This window comes from Anas platyrhynchos, chromosome 1, assembly GCF_047663525.1.
Source record: "Anas platyrhynchos isolate ZD024472 breed Pekin duck chromosome 1, IASCAAS_PekinDuck_T2T, whole genome shotgun sequence".
NCBI classification, from domain to species: domain Eukaryota; kingdom Metazoa; phylum Chordata; class Aves; order Anseriformes; family Anatidae; genus Anas; species Anas platyrhynchos.
This window is the reverse complement of record NC_092587.1, coordinates 66602945-66624165: the sequence shown is the minus strand read 5'-3', so window position 1 is coordinate 66624165 and position 21221 is coordinate 66602945. Positions and strand designations below refer to the sequence as shown.

The 21221-nt window shown below is 41.4% G+C and overlaps 1 protein-coding gene across 1 annotated transcript in view; it reads right to left on the bottom strand.

Moving 5' to 3' along the window:
• Positions 1-7566: 7566 nt before the first annotated feature.
• Positions 7567-21221, bottom strand: part of DERA (deoxyribose-phosphate aldolase) — a 64990-nt gene continuing 51335 nt past the window's right edge. The window contains exon 9 of the mRNA XM_027461793.3: positions 7567-21102. Coding sequence (XP_027317594.1) covers positions 21046-21102 — 57 coding nt within the window. The 3' untranslated portion in view covers positions 7567-21045. The remainder of the gene's footprint in view (positions 21103-21221) is intronic.

The window sequence follows — 21221 nt, the reverse complement described above, 5'->3', positions numbered from 1 at the left end:
AACTCTATTCTAGGAGACTATAAATGCAGGTCTCCTTGCACAGCACTGCCGAGGGAGGCATTCAGGGAGAGAACATTCCTCGATGATATAGTCATTACTGTTTCAGAAAGATGTTAATTTTTGCAATAAATAAGTTTAATCCTTTTATGCAGATCGTTTTAGAAAATAAACAGGCCATTTTTATGAGCTACTTAAAGCTGGGGCTGAGATGGGATTTGCAGTAAGATCCTGCATACACTATAAATTGTAAGCAATTTTTAATTCCTGGGGAACTACTGTGGATCATTAGTTGTTGTTTTTTAAATAACGTGTAGATGCAACATTTCTGTGTGTTTCAAAGCATTTAAAAAGCAGAAACATTGCCTGGTGGCACTAAATTGCTGATTATGAAGGAAAGAAGATGATGGTAATCTATGCACTGTGTGTTTTTAACACACAGTATTTTTTTTTTTTGTGTTCTAGATAACTTGAAAGGAAAACATAGCGTGTGGGAGCTAGCAGGGGAGAGCCTGACCACTGGCCTTGGAAGCATGGGTTTCCCCTGGGTTTCAGGCAGGTCTCTGTGCTAGTCACCTCTCTAACTTCAGCTGAGGCTAGCAAATGGCTGGCCAGCTCTGGTACCTTTAACTGCTGACCCCACTTGTGCAAAGAAAGCAATAAGACAGCTTTAGACTCAGAAGAATATTGCTGTCCTGTCTTGAGGGGGCTGTGAATAGTAATGTATCATGAATGCATGATTCTGATGTGAACTGGTGATTAATGTTTGCTGGAGAAATAGTGTGCCTGCTATCCTGAGAATAACAGAGATGTCTTTTTGATGAAGTATGAAAGAAATAAACAATATTAGTGGCCATAGAAAGTCATTTAATGTCTTACGGAGCAAATCTTGAGAGGATACTGCTTTTGCCTTCTGGCCAGCCCTAAGATGAATGCATTTACATGACAGTCTCTGTTTTCACACTAGATATGATATCATTTCCTGGCCAGAAGGTTTCACGGGTTTGGTGAGAGTCTATGAAGAAGCTGAATCACTCCATCCCCAAATAGTTGGGCTCTCAGGGAAGAAGTGGCCTGCTGTTTGGGCTGCTGCTCCTGACCTTACACCACGTGGGCTGGGCCCACTGATCTGCTGACCGCCTGCCTGTGAGTGCCGACAAAGCTGTGTAGACTGAGCCTCTACTCCTCTCTTGTAAATTAGCACATCTCATTTCTTTGGGAAATCTCATTTTCTCTTTAATGGTGAAAACACTCTCAGGCACTGTGGAAAAGGGTCTCACACCACCTCTAACAGATCAGCCTGGGCTGCATGCAGCCATGCCATTGTGTCATTCCATCCCAGAAGTATCCTCAGTTCAGCAGCTACAAGTTAATGCTTTCACTCTCTGTGGCATAAAAGTTTCAGTAGGACCATGTTCCTCTTCTCACTATCCACTGAGCCAAGCAGCTGTGCCTCACAAGTACAGGAAAAGCAAGAGGGAGTGTGCCTTTATTAGGGGAGCCTCAGGGAACTGCTGTGGCTCTGGCCTCTGCCCTTCCCCTCCAGGGGACATGGTCCTGTGCTGCATCAGGCATCAGGCCTGGTTTGCCTGACCACTTCCAGATGCAATGATAACTAATGCAAACAGAAGCACCAACCAAGGAGCAGTGCTAACAACCTAAGCCATGAAACCAGTCCTTGAGCAATCTGGCATCGAGCTGAAGCGCTGTTTGTTGGTGCCTGCTGACCCATGAACATTCCTGCTACGTGCTGAGTGAACAACGCTCCCTGCATACCCCTGTGCTGAGTGGCCCAGAGTCCCTTCAACCCCTGCAACAGTCCAAAACACTTACTTACTTTAAAACATCATCTTCTAAACAAATCCTACACTATGAAAAAGAATGAGCAGATGAAAATATCAGTAGGTTTTTTGTTGTTGTTGTTTGTTTGTTTGTTTTTGTTTTGTAAAGTAGGTAAAGGGGTTTTGTGGTTTTATTTTTAATGCATATTTTATAATGTAAAAATAACCTGGGTGAGGAACAGAAAAAATGTTTCCATCATGAGGGGGACTGTAATTCCCAATTAAACAATGCCTAATAAATGTTGGTATTGTTCAGTCGCTGTGGAGGCCACCACTAACATCACACCCTGTGCAGGCCCCCAACGCTCTTGTTTGTTTCTAAAGCGATCAGGTCACACCACTCAGTTCCCCCCAATTTATTTAAATCTGTTACTTTATTTCAAGTGCTAATTATCTCTCACAACAAACAGAGCCTTGTCAGCTGCAATTACTGGCATTACAATAGATTATCAACAGAAAAGTGTGTCTTGAAGCAAGAAGTGTTGCCTTGGTTACCAACCCAAAATGCTCCTGGATTGCATCTGTAGCCACAATTTCCTGATTATACCTGAAATATTTCATGAGCAAGGCCCCTCTTTTCCTCCTCTATTAGTACAGCATATCATGAGCCAAATTTCACCCTATGGAGTTCAGATTTAAATTAAGGGAAGGTGCAAGTGTGGAGCTGGCAGTGGGCTCTTAAAGGCGAAAGAGAGGGTTTACATTTTGGATGAATGGGTGGGATGCATTTTGTGCTCAGTGTTGGCGCATAAAAGAATAATTCCTCTGTCTTCACAAGTGTTATGCCTGACTTGTAAATGAGAATAGGCTCTTGTCCAGTAAACCAAAGCAGGTGTGTTTATTAAGGCTGTTCTCCTATCTACCAAGCACTTTGATGTGCGTGAAGAGCTGGCACGAGCTAGGGAGCCTTGGACTGGATGTAAACGCAGTTTTCAGGATAGCTGTGAGATCGGGATTTGATTTGACTTGGCAGAAGGATAAATGTCAGCTGTGAAGGAAGCGTGAGCTCCAAGTTCAGGCAAGAAGTTTGTAGGTTGGGTATGTCTCTCCTTCTGTGTCACACAGCCAAAAGTTAAAAGCCTGTGATTGCCTAAGAAATGTCTGCTTGTCTTTCATTCCATGTGTGGTTGCTTAAAATAGGAGGGAATCAAAGCCAGTGGAGATACAATGCTTGAAACTTAGTGACCTTGTCATCTGAGCAAGGCATCAGGACTGTTCAGGAAGTGCATCAACTTCTAAAGGGGAGAACAGAAGGACTGGGGTACCTCAGAGGTACTTCCACAAAATATAGCCGAGTATAAACTAAACTGCAGTCCTACAAAGCATCATTTATTTGGACCCCAGCTTCTGACTCAACCTGTTATAGGCAGTTTACTCCTTGCAGGCTTTCCAGAAACCTCACACTCCATTTTTGTGCACACACAGAAGCATCTTAGTCTTGAAACAAGCTGACCAGCTTGTTGCCTAAGCCTGATTCTGCCTAAGCCTAATCAAGATCTTCAAACAACATATTCATACATTTGCTCTCCCAGAGGAGTCTGAAAATTTTGCAAGTAACAGCCAGATTGGGTAAAAAGTGGTGTAATCCTCTGCTTTCATTTAAGTTCTCTCTTAAATGGGAGCTTTTCTGCTCTCGTATAGTGGTTCAGTGTTATGGCGCTTGGCCAGAAAGTGGGAGTCCTGAGCTGATTAGCTCCTCCACCTGAACCCCTTTCTGACATTTCCATATGTGTGCCCTCATCACCCAGTTGTATTTTCCAGCCTTCCTGCAGGAACCGTGCCACTATGCAGAAGAGAATCAGCAATGATTTGGGCCATAGCCAGTCTTCTAGTCAGGGGATTTATCTTGAAAAAGGTTATCCCGAGTTCCAGTCACAGCTCTTTCTGTATTTTGCCCCTGTAAAATCCATGTAATGTAAATACATCTAGTTCTAGGAGCATGCACTGGGACCAAAGGCTTTCCCTCTCAGAGGAACACTCTAAATAATCCAAAGAGCCACAGTCCTTTTGCTTATGCACACTCCTTCTCCTCTCTCTCCATCCCAATTACTACCAAAGCTCCTTGGCTTTTCAGAAGAGGACTCTAGTGGAAGGCTGCCCACCCTCACACCAGGCTGTGCTAGGGCACATGAGCACACCCATACACACGTGGTGTCAGCACTGGGCCATAGCCTGGTGGTTAGAGTAGGCCATGTCGATCTGAGCCCCCCAAGGTAGAGAAAAAATTTGCACCTGGATGTGCTGGATCTTATTTAAGTGCTGTAACACTGCTGAGCCCACAGTGCTGAGCTCGTGGGTGAAACTGCACCCTTTAATTTTTGGATTCAAAGCCAGTCAGACACAGCTATGAAAACTTCATAATACCTAAGCTGGAGAGAGAAAGTCCTGCCAGGGATAAAAAATAAGAGTGAAGGAGTGGGGGCCAAACATAGACCTGCACAGCCAGTATCCAGCATGGACACTCCATAAAAACATGGTTGGTAGTGGCTCTCATGGCACACGTTTCTTTGGGTTAGGAAATGAAGGGTACTGCAGTACAACTCCTTCAAAGGTATGTGTTGGCTGCTTCAAAAATTAATTCATTAATTCTAAATAAACAGAAATTTAAACAAAATTAGGCTTTAAGGTAAAGTAGCCAGGAGTGAGGGGAAGAGCTAGAGAGACACAGCAGCACAGAGAGGTCTGGGCATAGAGAGGGATGGCTTTAAGGTTAGCTCATTATACTCCTGCTACAATTGTATTCTGCCTGGTTTTTCCTAACTCAGGCATTTGCACTGTCTTTGATAACACCCCCTCTGATATCCTAAATACACACTAGGAAAGTAATATAGATTAATTTCTATCAGCCCTTGATATTTTATGTGCCTGGTAGTGCACCGCAGCTCATGGGAAGAGGACAGCTGACCTCTGTGTGTGGTTTTCAGGACTGCTCACGGATGAAGTGGGCATAAGCAAGTTTGCACCACTGTTTAGATGCGGTATTTGAATGGCCTCTAATGCATTTTGTCTGCATGGAGCCAACACTGGAATATGTCTAAAAGGCTCCCCTACTGAAGGGCAACAGGTTTTGACAACCACCAGTGCTCGGAGGAAGAGCAAATGTGTGATTTAGATTATTGTTATGGACTTTTTTTTTTTTTTTCACAAAGAGATTTGTCACATTGCAAAAATGTGAAGCTGCGTACAATAGGATGCTGGCTGCAAAGTATATTACAGTCATACTCTCCTATTATTTAACAGTGCAACTATGGCTATTTACCAATCCTAGATTGCCAAATCATGGAGGAGAGCAAAACTATGTGAAAAACTTAGCATGTCTATAACAACAACAACAATAACAAAAAAGCCTTCTAGTTGAGGCCATGTTACTACATTTTGTATTAAGAAATAAAATTGTGTTAAGAAATAAATTGTGTATTGTTTATGGTTTATGTTAGAGGTGAGTGGTTCTGAAACTGCATTTTTTGTTCTTTTTTTTTTTTTTTTTTCCATACAACAGTGAATTTCAGTGAATTTTGAAGTTTCAACAAGAAATAGGGCTCAGTTTCCTTAGGCAAGTTGAACAAATCATTTCTGACAATTTAGTTAGGATCAGCAATGTGGTCTTTTTGTAATCATACACCCAGCACCTAGAATAAGGTGTGCAAATCAATCTATTGTGTGCCTTTAAAATAAATGGATAAATAATCCCAGGTGTATTGGAAAAACAATAATTCCAGAACAGGTTTTGTCTTCTGTCAAAAATGGAAGTTTAAAGGAGAAAGAGAGAACCACCAGCAAGGTAAAAATAAGTGTAGTGTAGTTGTTAATTTTTCTGTCATTGACTAAAATTAACAATACAGCTCTGTGCTGGGGCAGAACAAAGAGAGCTACTCTGCCCTGAAAATTTTACAAGAAAAAAAATGCAGTCAAAAATGCAGCCAGGTCTTTCGATTCTCTTGTTTTATGACCCTCCTCCGAATAGCCTTTAATTTTGATCTTTACTTGCAATGCTTGCTTCTATGTTCTTTGCAAGCCCTGCATTCCTCAGGCCAGCTACAGGATCAGGGGGCACATGAGGACCGTAGGACTGGGCCCTTGTTCTGTTTCCTATCAAATACGCTCACTTCTCAGATGGAGAGCTCCTCCAGAATAGAAATAACTAATGATAGTGTGACTACTTGAAAGCCACATGGAGGGAGGGAGGGAAGAGATGCTATTCACTTCAGCAGTACAAATAAAGCAAGAGCTTTCTTTCTACAGGCATGTGTGGGAAGGGCAACAACAGAGCAATTACATGGTGGGTGGGAAAGGGGATTTTGTCACTTTGGCAGCACTGACAGACAGAAATAAACTGCTTCTAGGGGGATAGCAGGGTAAGAACTTGCACATCAAGAGCATAAGCAGAATTAAAATGGGCCCTTAAGGGGATTTATTGAGGGTGTTTTTTTTTTTCTAAGTGCCTAAGGCCCCCACTATTTCATTGTGTGCATGCCAAGAATCAGGAGAGAGGAGAGAGAGTGAGCAAGTTGCATCCAAACTAGTAAGAAACAGTTTGACTGCAAGAACATGATTGCGGCCAGCTGTTCCAGATGGGGGTAATGGCACATTCAGTGTGTAGGGCCTGGGATGCGAGGGAATGAGTGAGGGAGTCATGGTCAAGAAGGCCGCATGGAAAAAGTTTTCCCTCATTCTTGTTTTTTAATAAAGGAAAATAAATCGAAACCTTTTTTTTCCTTTTTTCTTTCCTTTTTTTTTTTTTTTAATATATATAAAACCAAATTGAAATAGCCTGAACTTAAATGCACGGCACCTGAGTTCCATCAGTCTGTGACAGACATTTGTCAGCAGATGTGACTGTAGTATTCTTATTCTTTTTTGATTTCCCTTTAATTCAGTATTACTCTTGCGGGCAGAAGGCAAAACCTGCTCCAGGGGGACTGGAAGAGGGGACCAAAGCATACCTGTTCTGTACCTACATCTGCAGAGTGCTGTTGGTCTTCTGTGGGACTTAGTAATATTAATATGGGTTACAGGAGCAATGGATGGCTGATATGCACATTCTGCTCATGGAGATGGTTTTGTCTCTTTTTCATTTTTTTCTGTTAAAAAAACAAAACAACTAGTGATGTCCACCAGCATAGGTTGACATGTTGAGTTGCAATGCAATCATTATGAATTGGCAACAGCAGCTGCAAACAAAATTTAAGAAATATAATGCATGAAAAGCATAGCAATACATTCACACACCAGAAGTTCTTTCCATGGATCTCTATCTCTTATGCTCATCTCAGAGGGAACCCCCTGACATAGTGAACCCAGCAACTTCCCTCTCCTTTTCCTCTCCAGAAGAAGGGATAGAGGGGATTTCAACCTTCTCTTCAATTCTGAGTGCTGTGAAGGGCTGGAGTTTCCCTTCACATGTAAAACTTATATTACTATTTCATGGACACCAGATTTCACCCAAGTTGCCAACAACCGAGTTTGAGTGGATCACCATTTGGCAGTGCCAAGATCGGGCAACTCATTACACTCTGCTTTTAACAGCAGGCTGTGCTGCCATGGAGCACACTGCAGCTGAAAAAGAATCAGCCTGCCTTCAGCAAGACAGCCTAGAGATTTTTTAGATGGCAGATGATTGGTGATGTCACATAAAATTGACAGCTTCTCAGACAAAAGGAGGAAGCTTGACTTAATGAGTGCCATGGGTGGGTGTATAAGCAAAGACTTTTCTAAGAATTATCATTACCTGGGAAAGGCAATTTTGAGCTGAATTGACATTCCAGTAATTAAGGGCCAACGTAGAAAATCTTGGTCATTATAACTATTTAAATTTCCAAATTGCTTAGTTTAGAATTGCTTATGGTTGAACTGCTACTGACAGCTCCATCACTTTCTATTCTCAGCCAGCTTGATTGGCAAATTGATGAGGTCTGTACCGCACATCCGTGGTTCCATCCCAGTACCAAAAATCACTACCTGAAGCAAAACAACGAGCACAAACTATGGTCAGATCAAGTCATAATTCCAAATTTATAATCACTTCTTGATAGTGCACATGTTGAAAGGGTCATTGGGTGCCAGAGTCTTAAAAACAATGGTGAAGGATGTTGTAGCATTTTAGTTATTTAAGTTTACTTTACTGGGGCGTGTTTTACATCTGACTACTTGGAATTCTCTCGTAACACAAGAAATCTTTTCCTCTGTGTAAACATGCTTGGGTGGACAATGCTTTTCAAACAGCTAATGCTATTTTGTGGTGGTAAAAACTTTTTTTCAGTGAGATGGGTGGGAGAGACATCTGGAGGAGGTTGCATTATGTCTGGAAGCAACTTTCCTAATTTTGAAAGTGAACCATTATACTGCCAGTTGTTTTAATTCTCTTGTCATACCAAAGTCAAAAAAGACTAGGAGAAAGAAACCATATTTTTATTTTAACAATTTAGAAGACTTTGTGCATTATTCTGCAAGGATGAAGGCACTGGGTCTCTGTTAGCTTTAGCGTGTTGGCCTCTTTTTCCCCCTGTAGAAATGTATTGACTTACCATGTACTTTGTTCTACCAACTTAGAGGCAGGTTTTTTTTTTAGTCCCTCTTCCTCTGTACTGTCACTTTTGATTCACAGTTGCTAAGCGTTGCAAAAGCTTACCAGAGGGACACTCTCCTAGTGTGATTTGCAAACTTTGAAATAACACCCACCAGCAGAAGCACCATATGCTACGAAGTTGCACAATAAACTGACAGCAGTATTTCATTTATAATTTGAATTTCCAAAAATGTCAGCATTTTTCACATCAACAAATGCTCTCGGCTTGCAGTGCATGACTCCTCTGAGTGGACATTAAATTATGTTAATCCTACTAAAATTTCTGCAGACTTTATTAATGACAACTACATTAAAACAATTCATTTTTACTGTAGTTACATGTGGTTTAGAGACAAAATGGATCTGTGAATTTTCTGAATGTGTAACTAAATCGTTGGGCTTACACACTATCCAAACTTACATGTAATTTATGGTGCACGGACTTTGTGGCTCTCCGTAACACTGATAATCCAGTGTACTCTTTTTGATAATAAAATAAAGTACCAAGGAATATTTTTTTAATCAATCAAATGCAAACTTCACATAAAACACAAGCTGTTCCCTTTGTGGTTAATTTTCATCCAGCTGCACTTAAGTACAACAGAGCCAGCAGAGAAAACTACTTGGCAACACTTCCTAATTAGAGGACGTTAATTACAGCTAAATACTATACAATTTCTATGTTATAAGAGTTCATCTAAATCAATGTTATTATGGTACTAAAGGAATTAATAATGATTTCATACTTAGAGGCTGTTGCCAAACTACCCATTAGTTCAGAGTTTAAAATGACTTTACAATGAAATCTCTAAATCTGCATTACACTGGAACATTCACAGACAATCACACTTGGCACTTCTATTATGTATTAATAACTGTGCCTGATGGCATCCCTTTGTCATGCTGGAGTGTTGATGGGGAGGGTGAGAGAAAGAGAGGAAAAGGCCCCAGGAGACAAGGCATATATCCTTACAAACTGTGAAAGTGAGATCTCTCTCCGAGAATGGAGTTTGGTCCATTGGGAGATATGATGCAGACTTCACGAGGGCACCAGCAGACCCACTACAAACACACAGATACTTTGCACACAAGCAGCTCAAATTCCAGAACCGCAATACCAAACTACGGGCACGTAGGGCTGTGCAGTGGGATTGCAGTCCCTAAATTCATTGAGGTACGTGGCTGACTCCAAGGCCACCATTTCAGACATGCGCCTCCATTTAGTGTGGAGAACTTACGGTGGAGCTCATGCATGCTCAAATGTCCTTCAAGGGACACAGTCTTGTTTTAAATATAACACAGTGATTAGATCACTCTTTATGCATCTTTCATTTCTAGCAGCATCTGTCTTGTTGAAATTATGATTTAGCATTTCTAAATCAATGCAAATTAAAAAAAAAAAAAAAAAGGAGGAACATAAGGCTACCATGCAGATGGAGAATTTTGCTCAGGTTAGTTCTTATTAAATAGGGATCCACAGGTGCCCACTGCTGTCAGAGCAGCCACTGCTCGGCAGCCCTGTCAGTAAAACTGGAAGAGAGATCAAGAGCAGCCTGTAATCACAGAGCAAACTAACACCTGGTCTGTACAGGGCTGTGGATGCTACTGAGTTACAAGCCTGCAGTGGCTTAGCAGACTTCACAGGGAGGAAGCCTGAATGGCTTAAAGACTTCTTTGTGCTCACTCAATTTGCAACAGCTCTAGTTCCCTTAGCACAATTTGTACAACTTACAGTACTCTCTCCCTGTGCTTCAAGAGCTCGTTGGTCTTCTCCCCATCCAGATTACTGCTATCCTGGAAAACACTGAGCTCTACGCTTCATTTCCAGTACCATAAGAAACTTCCCTCTCAGTGTCTAGCTCCATTTTATCTCATTCTGCCCCTTTTATTCAGTGTGATGGAAGAGGTACAATGCATTCAAAGAGATACCCTAATTCTGGCTTTACAACTTCATTGGTTTATTTCTTAGAAATGGACAGAGAAAGATTAGTGTTGTTGCAGTGAAAAGCTGCTCAATTCATATAGTTTAAAGTAAATCAGGATCAAAGCAGTTTATTGATTCATTAATGACATGTAATTAACTGGCAATCAGTGAACTATATATCCAGGGTCCACATCAGCAACACAACAGAGGAACTACAATGCAAGATTCTTACAAAATTAAACACTAAGAAATTCAAGAAAGGCCTTCTATAAGTAATCCCTCAAAGCTTTAACACCATCCCCTTCCCCTCAAATCCACAGTGATGTGTCCCCAGAGGGTGAGGAGGCACCCCACATCCCCACATGTTGTGCCCCACACTTTCGGTCCACTTGAGGCATCTGGCAGGGAGGAGGCAGCGCAGACCCTGATAGAGGTGGGGATGCAGTGGGACCAACGAGGTTTCAGCTGCTGCTTTGTAGCTTGCCTCTCTCACTCACAATACCACTGCCATTCTTTGCATAGGCAGCTGAATGCCTGCAAACCAAAATCTTTTGCCTCTCAGTTAAACTGAATTCATTTTTTGTTTAAGACAATGTATCTGTATTAAAACTAAAATGATATATTAATACAACTTTTGGTAATGGTTATACTAGAAATACACTAAGTACTGCATCTTTTGCATATGAAGTAAAGGGTTGACTTGCAAGAGACTGCTATTTTGATAAGAATACCTTTTGCTTAAGAACTAGTCTTCAGGTTATTTTTCAAGTGTTATTCTAAATCTATGTTATAAAATGTTTATATGTGCACTTCGGAGAATGGTTATGGTATAGCTGTAAAAGAAGGAAAAAAAAAAAAACACAACTGGTGTCTTTTCGCATACTTAAAATGTCAGAACCAATTTGCTATTCTGTCACCCTCGGGCTGTGCAAAGCTAATCCTCACAACCAGCCGCACACTACTAAGTGCACGTATACGCACCAGCACTCAGTGTGTTTCCCCGGTGCTCGCCTCCACACCTCGCGCAGTCACAGGCTGTCCCAAGAAACTTGGAGCAAAGCAGAGTGGTTCTGTCACCTTAAGGATGTGAAAGGAGATGTTCCTGTGACAATAAAAGCATTCCTAAGTGCACCTCCAATCACAAATCATTTTCAAAATTGCTCCTGGCTTTTTAATTTCTTTCATTTGTAGGATTTATAGCACACTGACATGCTAGAATGTTTATTCCGTGGTCTGCCCATCACGTGGCACACCATTGGCACAACACCAGGCTTCAGCCTGAATTAATCTAAACCTCTGCAATGATCATTTGCGTTTTTAATAAATGACTGATAATTGTACGTGTAACTCTGATGGTGATTAAAACTATCATCAGTATAGGGTGCACTGTTTCAGCCTTTTTTCATGGCTATTTGCCATTCTTTTTAGTATTGCCATCACTGAAACAAAAAGCTTCTTGTTTGAAAATTATTTATGGAGTGATGCAGAGCTTTATAAGATTTTCATACACCACTCTGTGAGCTGGTATCCTTTTGGATTAGAGTGTACTCTCAATTTCAGCTCATGGATGAGAACTACTTGATTTCTTTTCATAGTTCTCAGCTCGAGAAATGTCCATGAATATGTATTGCATCTTTTGACATGCTTCTTCACGCTGGCTTTTGGGGAAGGCTGCGCAGAATCTCAGAAGTTAGAGACAGAGTGGATCCATTAGACCATCCACTCTGCCTGCATCCCTCTACAGGCTTGCACCTTCTGAACGTAGTTGTCTCCTGTTTAGCCAGGACCCAGCCAAGGGGCTTCTGCTATTTCCTTAGTGGGCTGCCCAACAGCCTTGCCTATCTACTTATATGAAGATTCATTGGTACTCACTCAACATTTTCTGGTTGTTATTTTTGCACGGTGCACCTGATATTATCCCAGTGTTTTGTATCAAGCTGTTCTCCTCCACTGTTAGAGTTCACATACAGCTTTTATCCTCCATCAGCATACTATTTCCTATTTGCAATCGTGTGACATGTAAGGGCACTAGTCACAAACCACAAAATTGCAGCAAGCGATGTGGAAAAACAGAACAAAAAATCAATCCCTGCCTCAATGAGTTAATTGCTCAGATGAATTAAATTTACATAACACACAACAAGCAACACAGAAGAAATATTAAGTTTTTGAAGACAAAGCATTTCAATGTTACAAAACACTAGCACGAAGGTTGCCCATGCCACTGTATCTCAAACCTCTGTAAATGTTGTTTTCAGTGACAACTCTGTTATTTGTTCTGTCTGTTGCTTCTCCAGCCATTCCTAAAATGAAATTCACAGACAGATTAGGTCTGTGAACCATTTTGTTTTGGTCTCAGTATTGCTCCTTTCCTGACAAGGCATCGTGATGGGCTCACTCTCCATCTTCTTGCCCAGATTACCTCACGCTCGTTCAGTTGCCACTTCTCATTTCTCATCTTCCGAGGCATCTTTCCCCCATGTCTCTCCTTCTGCTTTCCCTGCTTACACTTGCACTCACTGTTTCCTTTATTTCCCATTATCTCTAACCTGCACCTGACTTACTGTGCCAATGTCTTTTTCTCCCTCTAGTCTAGCTTTTGGCTGCCATTTGAGTTTTGCTGCTTCCAGACCGCATTGCTCCTGTTAGCACCACATACTCTACAAACACAGCAGAAGGCAGGTGGTGAGGACAGGGGCCCTTCTCCCCTTTGCCATGGTTCACGTTCTGAAGCGTGGGAATTTAACAGTGTGAAATCATCAAAATTTCTAGGTGTGGGCTGCAAACCCCCAAACCACTCCACTTTTTTATTCAGCTTTATTTTTTGATTCAGCTTTATTTTTTGATTCTTTTTTTTTTAGAAGAAAGTTCAGCTGAGGAAGATAATCTACCTAGAAAATTGCAGTCCATACAAATAACGTTTATGATTCTTAGCGTAGCCTCTGCCTATAATACGTGTAGTTTCTAAGGATTCAAAGCTCTGCTTGTGTTTTGTTCATGCACTTCACCACCCTTTTCTGAAAACATACCCTATTGACCAATTGCGGCATATTTGATGAATTACATCAAACATCCTAGCAGCAGTTAACTCACTCATCTGCCTCACCTGTCACACGCGTGTCTAAAAATCTGCCTTAGCATCTCTGACTTTCTGAGTGTTGTCAGCAAAACCCAGATTACTGAGGTGTTCCAAGGAGCCGTACATTTTTGTTCTCTGTGTTGCACCAGTTTTACACCCCATTGAGTTCAGGAGAGCAGTACAGCAGGAAATTAGGCCCAAAGTACGTATACAGGTTTAAATCTGTTCGTGTTCTAAAGCACTTGTAACACACTGCTCTACAGCCCTCTAATGGAGGAAATGGCAGAGATGCTCAGGAAAATGAAACAGAATTAATGCTTAACAAAGAAATCTGCCCTGGAGGAGACAACTTGGAAAACACACGTTCATTTAGGAGTGGAGGGATATTTTCTTGTAGGTGAGGTGACTTTTGTTCATTTATCGCTCTGAGCAAAAGGTAATGTGTTTTCAGTGAGTCGCAGGGGTGGGCGATGAACTTCAGAGATCAGCAGAAAGAGCACTGGTGAAACCTCCTGGAGGCCTCAGTGCCATCGCCCATGGCCTGCTCAAGGGAAGTCCTGCTACTGGGGACATTTCTCCAGGTGTCTCAGAGAGACAGTCTCACTGAGGCTGTGGGCAGAGGTGACACAGTCACCATATCCAGTGAGCAGCCTGAGAAACCTAGCAATCCTCCCTGAAGGCTTTCTACAACTCACTAATACAATCTGATCTGATTGCAGTCCAATACAAGACATTCAGCAAGCAGAGGACTCTCGTGTATTGCTGATGTACCTGTTAAACCCCGACAGGCTGGGTGGAGTTGTTTCAGGTTAGGTCTCTGTAAAGACATGCTGTTCCTGCTCATCAGCATTTCTCATCGGGGGGCTCTGTTTTGGGACCTTCCCTGGCATTTTCAGGACAAACTCCCCCAAAATTTTGGAAATTGGGAAAACAGCTCTGCCATCAGTCTGTTGGGGATACCTTTTAGGATGCCTTCTACTTCTGTCTCAGCTGCCTCCTCATTAGCTTAAGTGTCTGAAAGAAATAGGAGTTGTGGGAATTTGTACAAGATAATGGTAGGGAAAAGTAATGATATTTTTCTCAAACACTGTAGGAATATGCCCTCTCTGGATGCCACTGAATTGTTCAAGTATGTTGGAAGCTCATATTGAAATGGTAGCCAAAGATATCTGTCATTTCTGAATAGTCAAGAGACTCTTCCTGCAAGCTGAGGCATTAGTCATAGCTTGCAGGGCTTTTTTTCCCCCCCCTTTTCAAACCTCCATCCCACGCTAAGGAATAAAGGAGCAAACCATCTAAAGATTATCCTTGTTTCATTAGCAAATCTGAACAAGACAAACTACCCATGCTAGCATGCCAAGAAATATAGTGGCTCCCAGTCCAGTTTCAGCACATCTTCAAGGTGTTTATTTAAAGCTTCTTGAGCTTTAAACAGGTATAGGCCAGGTCAATTTTCATACCAAAAACTTCAAGGAGCCCTCATAAAGCACAACTAGCAGAGGAGACTTGGTATGGCACTGTTTTACAGGGTGGCACTTGTATTTTCATGGATACTTGCCATCTGCAAGGACCAGTGTGGTCTGGCAGCCACATGGGGAAAAATGTTTGTGTAGATGTTCCCTGCTCTGCTGTCATCAAACACTGAAACAGCTTGTCTAAAAGGGTTGAAGAAACCAGAACAAAGTCCCCGGTGCCTAGATCTATAGTTAGAGGGGCATTACTGGATAATGTGATCCTACCAGATTGTAAGGTTTGTTTTTTTAAAACATTAGAGGACTTGCCAACCCTGAAGGGACTGAAAGGAGGATGAAGAGGAAGAAACTACCTGGATATGCAGCACTGCAGATTAAAGCCCGAAGTCCCAGAGCTCAGCACATGCCTTGCATCTGTGTAACATCCCTGCTGCTTCTGGGCTTCACCCTGAGAATTGCTCAAGCACTGCGTACCACCAAACATCCCCCCTGCACTCACATTAGGCTTCTCTTTATGTTCAGAGGGAAACAACAAAAGTTCCCCTTTTCCTTTACAGCTCTTTCACTTTCCGCCTAATGAAGGTGGAATATAAAATGTTGAAGGAAAAAGCAGTTTTTCCCCTACAGTAGAATTTCCTTTTCAGTTATTTTTAATCTGACATCTGTTTTAACATGCACTCATACACTACATTTATTTTAATTTTTTCCCTCCCTTGTGTTTTATTATTTACCTCCTGTTCCAAAGAGATCACAAAAGATTATACTTCCGTGAAGCAGTAACAGTGGTAGCGATGATCTCTCTTACTTCTTGTGACTTCTCTTTTCACCCATTTTCCCTTTGTCTACATCTTGCTGTCACTGCCCTCCCAGAGGCCTTGTTACAGTCGCTACCAGACGGGGCGATGGCATTCACGTTTTTTGGAATTGGACAGATTTGTGCTAACTAGAACACAAAGCCCTTCTTGTTCAGAGCCCAGATAGTCACTCTTTGTTCTAGTTTTGCTCAAGCCTTTCAGTACATGAGAGCAAGAAACCCCACTCTGCCTCAGATGATGCCTGTGCTTTGAAGAAAGCCCAAGACTGCTGAACGCTGCCGAAAACAGCCAATGCTGAGATGTGGCAGCCTTTAGCCAGAGCTGTGATGTGACACCAAATGTTTCATTTCCCTTGGAAATGAAGGTAACATCCTTAATCAACTTATGTGTGATTACATTAAATGACGGAGAATGTAAGTTCTCCAGCTTCTCCTCAGAAGCTGGTTGCCTAGCTCTGAGCATTAGGGGCAAAAAAGTATTCTCAATGGACCGGTAATTGCTACAGATTTAGCACCTCCCAGTCCTGCAGCCAGGCTGGTGACCCTTGGGGCATCTTCTCGGTCAGTAATACCTTAGGCTGGCTTGTCCAGCTGGCAGGCACAGCAGTGCGTCTTGTCAGATACCTCCTGCAGCGCATCTGCTCTCTGGGCCGCGACAGCAACAGCAAGCCGTAAACTGTGGGATAACCAACCCAGCCTTGGCCCTGACCTTCGCTGAGACATGGGAATTAACTTGGTTTGTTGGTTTGCTCATTTGTTTGATGGTTCCAACTAGTAAATAGGAGATAACTCACGTAAGTCTTTGCATTCAAACAGATCTCATGTTATTAAGTGAAATGGAAAATTGAGCTTATCAAGCTTTCCCAATTTTCTGGGCAAAGCATCATTCATTTGGGGGTTTGGCTTTATACAACACCGTACTGTAGAGAAATGACACTTCTACTAGCAGAGCCTGAAAAGCTCCTTTGTCTAGTCCTCCCACAGAGAAAGGAAGACTTACAAAAACAAGTGTAATAAATTTCAGTATCACTTCCTTGGTTTGTTAACATCCATTAAAAGTCCTTTGTTTTCATTTTCTTTAAGGAAGTAGTTCCAAACTGATGCTTTTCAGTTCAGTGTTTTCAAATGTTCCCTATGAACCAGGAGATCTAAAACCGTTATGCTTCAAGAAAGCTCTGCTTCCAGAAGACCATATTTCTGCAATTTCCAAGAATTAGCAATCCACAAGATGTCCCTAGTGCTCAAACCAGAGTCACTTAAAACTACTAGACACAATAGGAATGGTTAGAGCATCTTGTGGGCACTCCTTGTATCGATGTTAAATTTTATTAAAGGATATTACAATAACTGTGTCACAGTTCCTGTTGCTCTGTTGTTATTGTAGGTCTCACAGAAAGTGAAGGAGCTGTAACCTGTACATAATATTATGAAGGGTCTCCACAATATAGTTGGATGGAGCCTGATGGTCACCCATCACTTACTTACTCTTCCTTTTAAGGATGTGCAAGGACTGTAACCTTTTTTGATGCTTCTTTCTTTCTTTCTAAGTCTTACCGCCCCTCAACTTACAGTTCAGGCTCTCTAGGATTCTAATAAAAATGGTCAATTAGTAATTTCAGTTATGATGTCTTTGCATATTATAAATACTTTTATCCTTGGTTGCCCTATTAAGTAAGAACTGACCAGATGGACATTTCCCCATCGTTTTCTCCTGGGTAGGTTGCATCTAATTAAAAGCAATTCCCTCCCTCTACTCCTACTGCACACTTTATATATCATCCAGATGTCAGCACTGGTAATTTCAGCAAAAGCACACCGAGATTTGGATAAAAGTTGCTGTTTCTATTTTTTTTCCCCCAGAGGAGGCAGGGAGCCAAAGTTCCAACTGAGCAAAATAAAATTAAAAGTAGATCAGCTTTTTCTGTCTCAGTAGCATGTGCTGAAGTATATAATGTATGTTCTCTGCTTCAGAAAGGAAATGAAAGAATGAACTTATACTACCAATGAAATAAAGATATCAAAGTATTACTTGCCCCAGCTGATATGCATGCTTCACATATAATTACTATTTAATATCTTTGTTTCCTACAAACAAGAAAAAAGCTTACCCTTTTTCCCAATTCCCTCTTCTTGTAAATAAGTTGATGCAGAATATTCTAGATTTGCAGTTTCTACTTGACTTTCTTCTCAAATTTATTCTCTTCTTTGTGAAGTAGTTAACAAAATGAAGCTATTTAAAAACCTAAATGAATAAATGTTATAAAAATAATTAGTATACTAGACTGACTCGCACAAAACATATGTTATACTCTGAAATATATTTAGATGGGAGTGCATAATTGCCTGTTCTTTTTCTAATGGCCTGAAGCAGAGTGCTAAATCTGAACTTTTCTCAAAGTCTATTCAGCCATGGTGCACTGCCCCCTCCCTGGTTACTGATTTCAGGTCCCCACCACCTTTCACATGCTTTGTGCAGCAGATACAGCCAGCTGCAATAGTCCAGATAAAGTCTCAATTCTTCTTTGACAAAGGGAAATAAATAGCAGCAAACAGGCAGCCACGATGACGGAAGCGACAGCAGTGGCAGTGCTGGTCAGGGCGAAGGGCAGCAGTACAAGCACAAGCCCAGAAGACCACACAGAGAGCACTTCCAGATCCCTGTGGGTGCAGCCATACGTCCTGCTGCCAGCCTCCGACGTGAGCATCTCTCTCATGGGGCCAGCACTGGAATGAGCACCAACACTCCCATGGCCCTGCCCAGACTCTCTCCACCCGTGCACCCATGGGCTCAGGAGTCACACTCAGATAGGCACAGCCGTCAAGTATGTTGCAGGAGTGCCAGTCTCCAGCCCTGCCTCTGCCTCCTGGGTGGACCTTGGACTTGTGCTGCTGGACTTTGTAATGCTGAGACATCTGCTTATTCCTCAGGGAAAACAAACAAACAAACAAACAAACAAATAAAAAACACCCCAAATCAGAATCATCTTTATTAGAATATGCTTACAGATTCTGCTACTTCCCTCCTCTCCCTCCCTCCCCCCCCCCCAAAAAAAAAGAGAAAAAATATCACAGGTTTCAACACAAAAGATGCTTTAACAATTTTACTAGGATTCCAGTTTCTTCCAAAACACTGGATGGCTTAAAGCTGCGCAGTATTTTAAATTGTTGTATTTGTAACAAAAAAGGAAGCGACTATCAGATTTTCAGAAAGCCAAACCTTTCCATGTGCAGAATGAACCTCTTCCCACCGAAGCAAACCTACAGCAAGAGTCCATGTGCACATCAAACAGATAGGGAAAGGTAGGCAAAGGGGTGCATCAACAAAAATACAAATTCTGCTATCAATTTTGCTAATCAACTCGTAGGTCCCATGAAAAATGGGAGGATGTATCCACAGGTACTCACATTAAATAGGAGGCATGGTCGGACCTTCCTCAATTTTAAGAAACATTAGAGTACTTCCTCTAGAAACCAAATCATATCTACAGAATAGTTTCTATGTTAACTAAATGTCTAAAGGACAATCAACTACAAAAAAAGTGAACTTTGCAAGTGAGGTGACACTTTCTATGACAGAAGCATTGAAGTACAGTGTAAACATTGACATGACTGGAACTGAACAGCAGCAAAATCCCTGTGACGTGGCTGGGTGGGCATGACAGAGGGCCAGTCTGGCAGGCAGCTGATGGGAGGTGACTTTGTACAACAGACTCCACATTACTGGAAGTTCAGCAGCAGAGTTTTACTTTAAACACGCAAACAGGGACTGGACTTTTTCCTTCCAGAAACTTTTGGTGAGACCAGAAGGCAAATCCCGTAGCAAAGGAAGGCAACTTCCCCTGAAAACAAACGTGAAAACAGCCACAGCTCAGTCTACTGAGCCCTCATTTGCTGTGTTGAGACCTAAACCAGAAAAAGCTTGAGAGCCTTGGGTGAACTACTTACTGGGAAATGAAGGCCTATTTTTAGTACTAAGCACGGCATATAGGATTATGATTTCTGTATATGTTGCTTCTCTGTTCTTTTTTCCTGCTCAGTTTTCCTATCTGTCCAATGTGTTTTATAGAGCAGTAGTGACTCAGGTGGTTTAACCAGATAAATAACTGAGTTATTATCTTTATGAAGTCAAGATCTCTTTGTAATAAATGTACCTCGTAGCTTGATTTACAGCAAAATCCTCCTCTTACTTCCCTGATGAGACCTACTTAAGTCAGTGAGACTAGTCATGATGATAAGATAATTAAGTTTTTAGTACAACTCTGGTTAGTGAGGAGAATGCAGCTCTGAAGTAATGAATCTACTAGCTCCAGTCTGATATTCAAAAGGTGTTGATAATTTAGGCATTACTCTTAATGTGCTCTGAGAAAAGTATTCTTTCATTAAAGCTGTAAACCCTGCATAGGCCACAATTCTTTTAAATTAAAGAAATGCTTTCAGAATGGCAAAGTTGAAGTTCAGACAGCATAGCAGTGACACCTGCAAACTGACAGTCAAACCCCCCTACATTAAAATGCAAAGATTTGCATGAATGTGTTTAAAAATGACAGGAGACAGGAATGGGAGCTTCTAAGCAAGTTAGACTAAAATTTTTAAGAGTGAAATGCCTAAAAATAGGCCCCTGAATGCATAGTTAGGCACCTATATAGAGGCTGCTTGATTTTCAGTTGTTCTGATCACCCAGAGCTCCCATTAACTTCAGGAGCAACTGTGGATACTCAGCTGTTCTAGAAATCAAGCCACCTTTATTCAAGGGTCTAAATATGGATGTCTGTGCCCAGGTTTGGGGGGAAAGAATAAAAAATAAAAGAAAAAGGTTTTTGCTACCAAGATTTTATAAAAGAAAGAAATAACCAAGTTTCATTTTCTCAGGTTACAATGCTTGAAATTGAATCAACATAACAATTAATAGTGCCACATATCTGTGCAGAAGATTTAGTCAGAGGTGAATGGAAAGCTGTTCCAAGATCTGTAGCTCTTAATTAGCAATCTGAAACATTAGTTAGATATTTCATATTCTGAGACTGCAAAGTGTTACCAGGCCACCTAAATCTTTTTCATAGTATTTCAGTGTTGCCATTAATAAGCTTTTCAGGCTGGTCTGAGGAAGACTTTGCAAGATTAACTTTGCAAATCTGTAAGTATTAACTATTTAACTGTTTCTGAATTACCATTTTTTCTACTTTTGGATCAAGTACAACCAGCAGACTTGAGCATATTTTTAAATACTATAAAATATGAAGAAGGGAGAATTAGGCCTTTAATTCTATGAAATGCACTCGCTTGTCAGAAGACTTCTGAATGCTGTTTTTTTTAAAGACCTCTTTTAAAAAATAATCCTGAGTTGATTTTGCATTTAAGCCATTGCCAGGTCATGCTGAAGTGCATAAGAGCCAGTCACATGGTGGAAAATCTGAAAGAAGAAAGAAAATTCATGATGGAATTACATATGACTATAAATTTCCAAGTGCCATGGAAGTAATAAATTAAAGGCATGTCAGATGAAGATGACGGATATTTATTTGTGTGTGT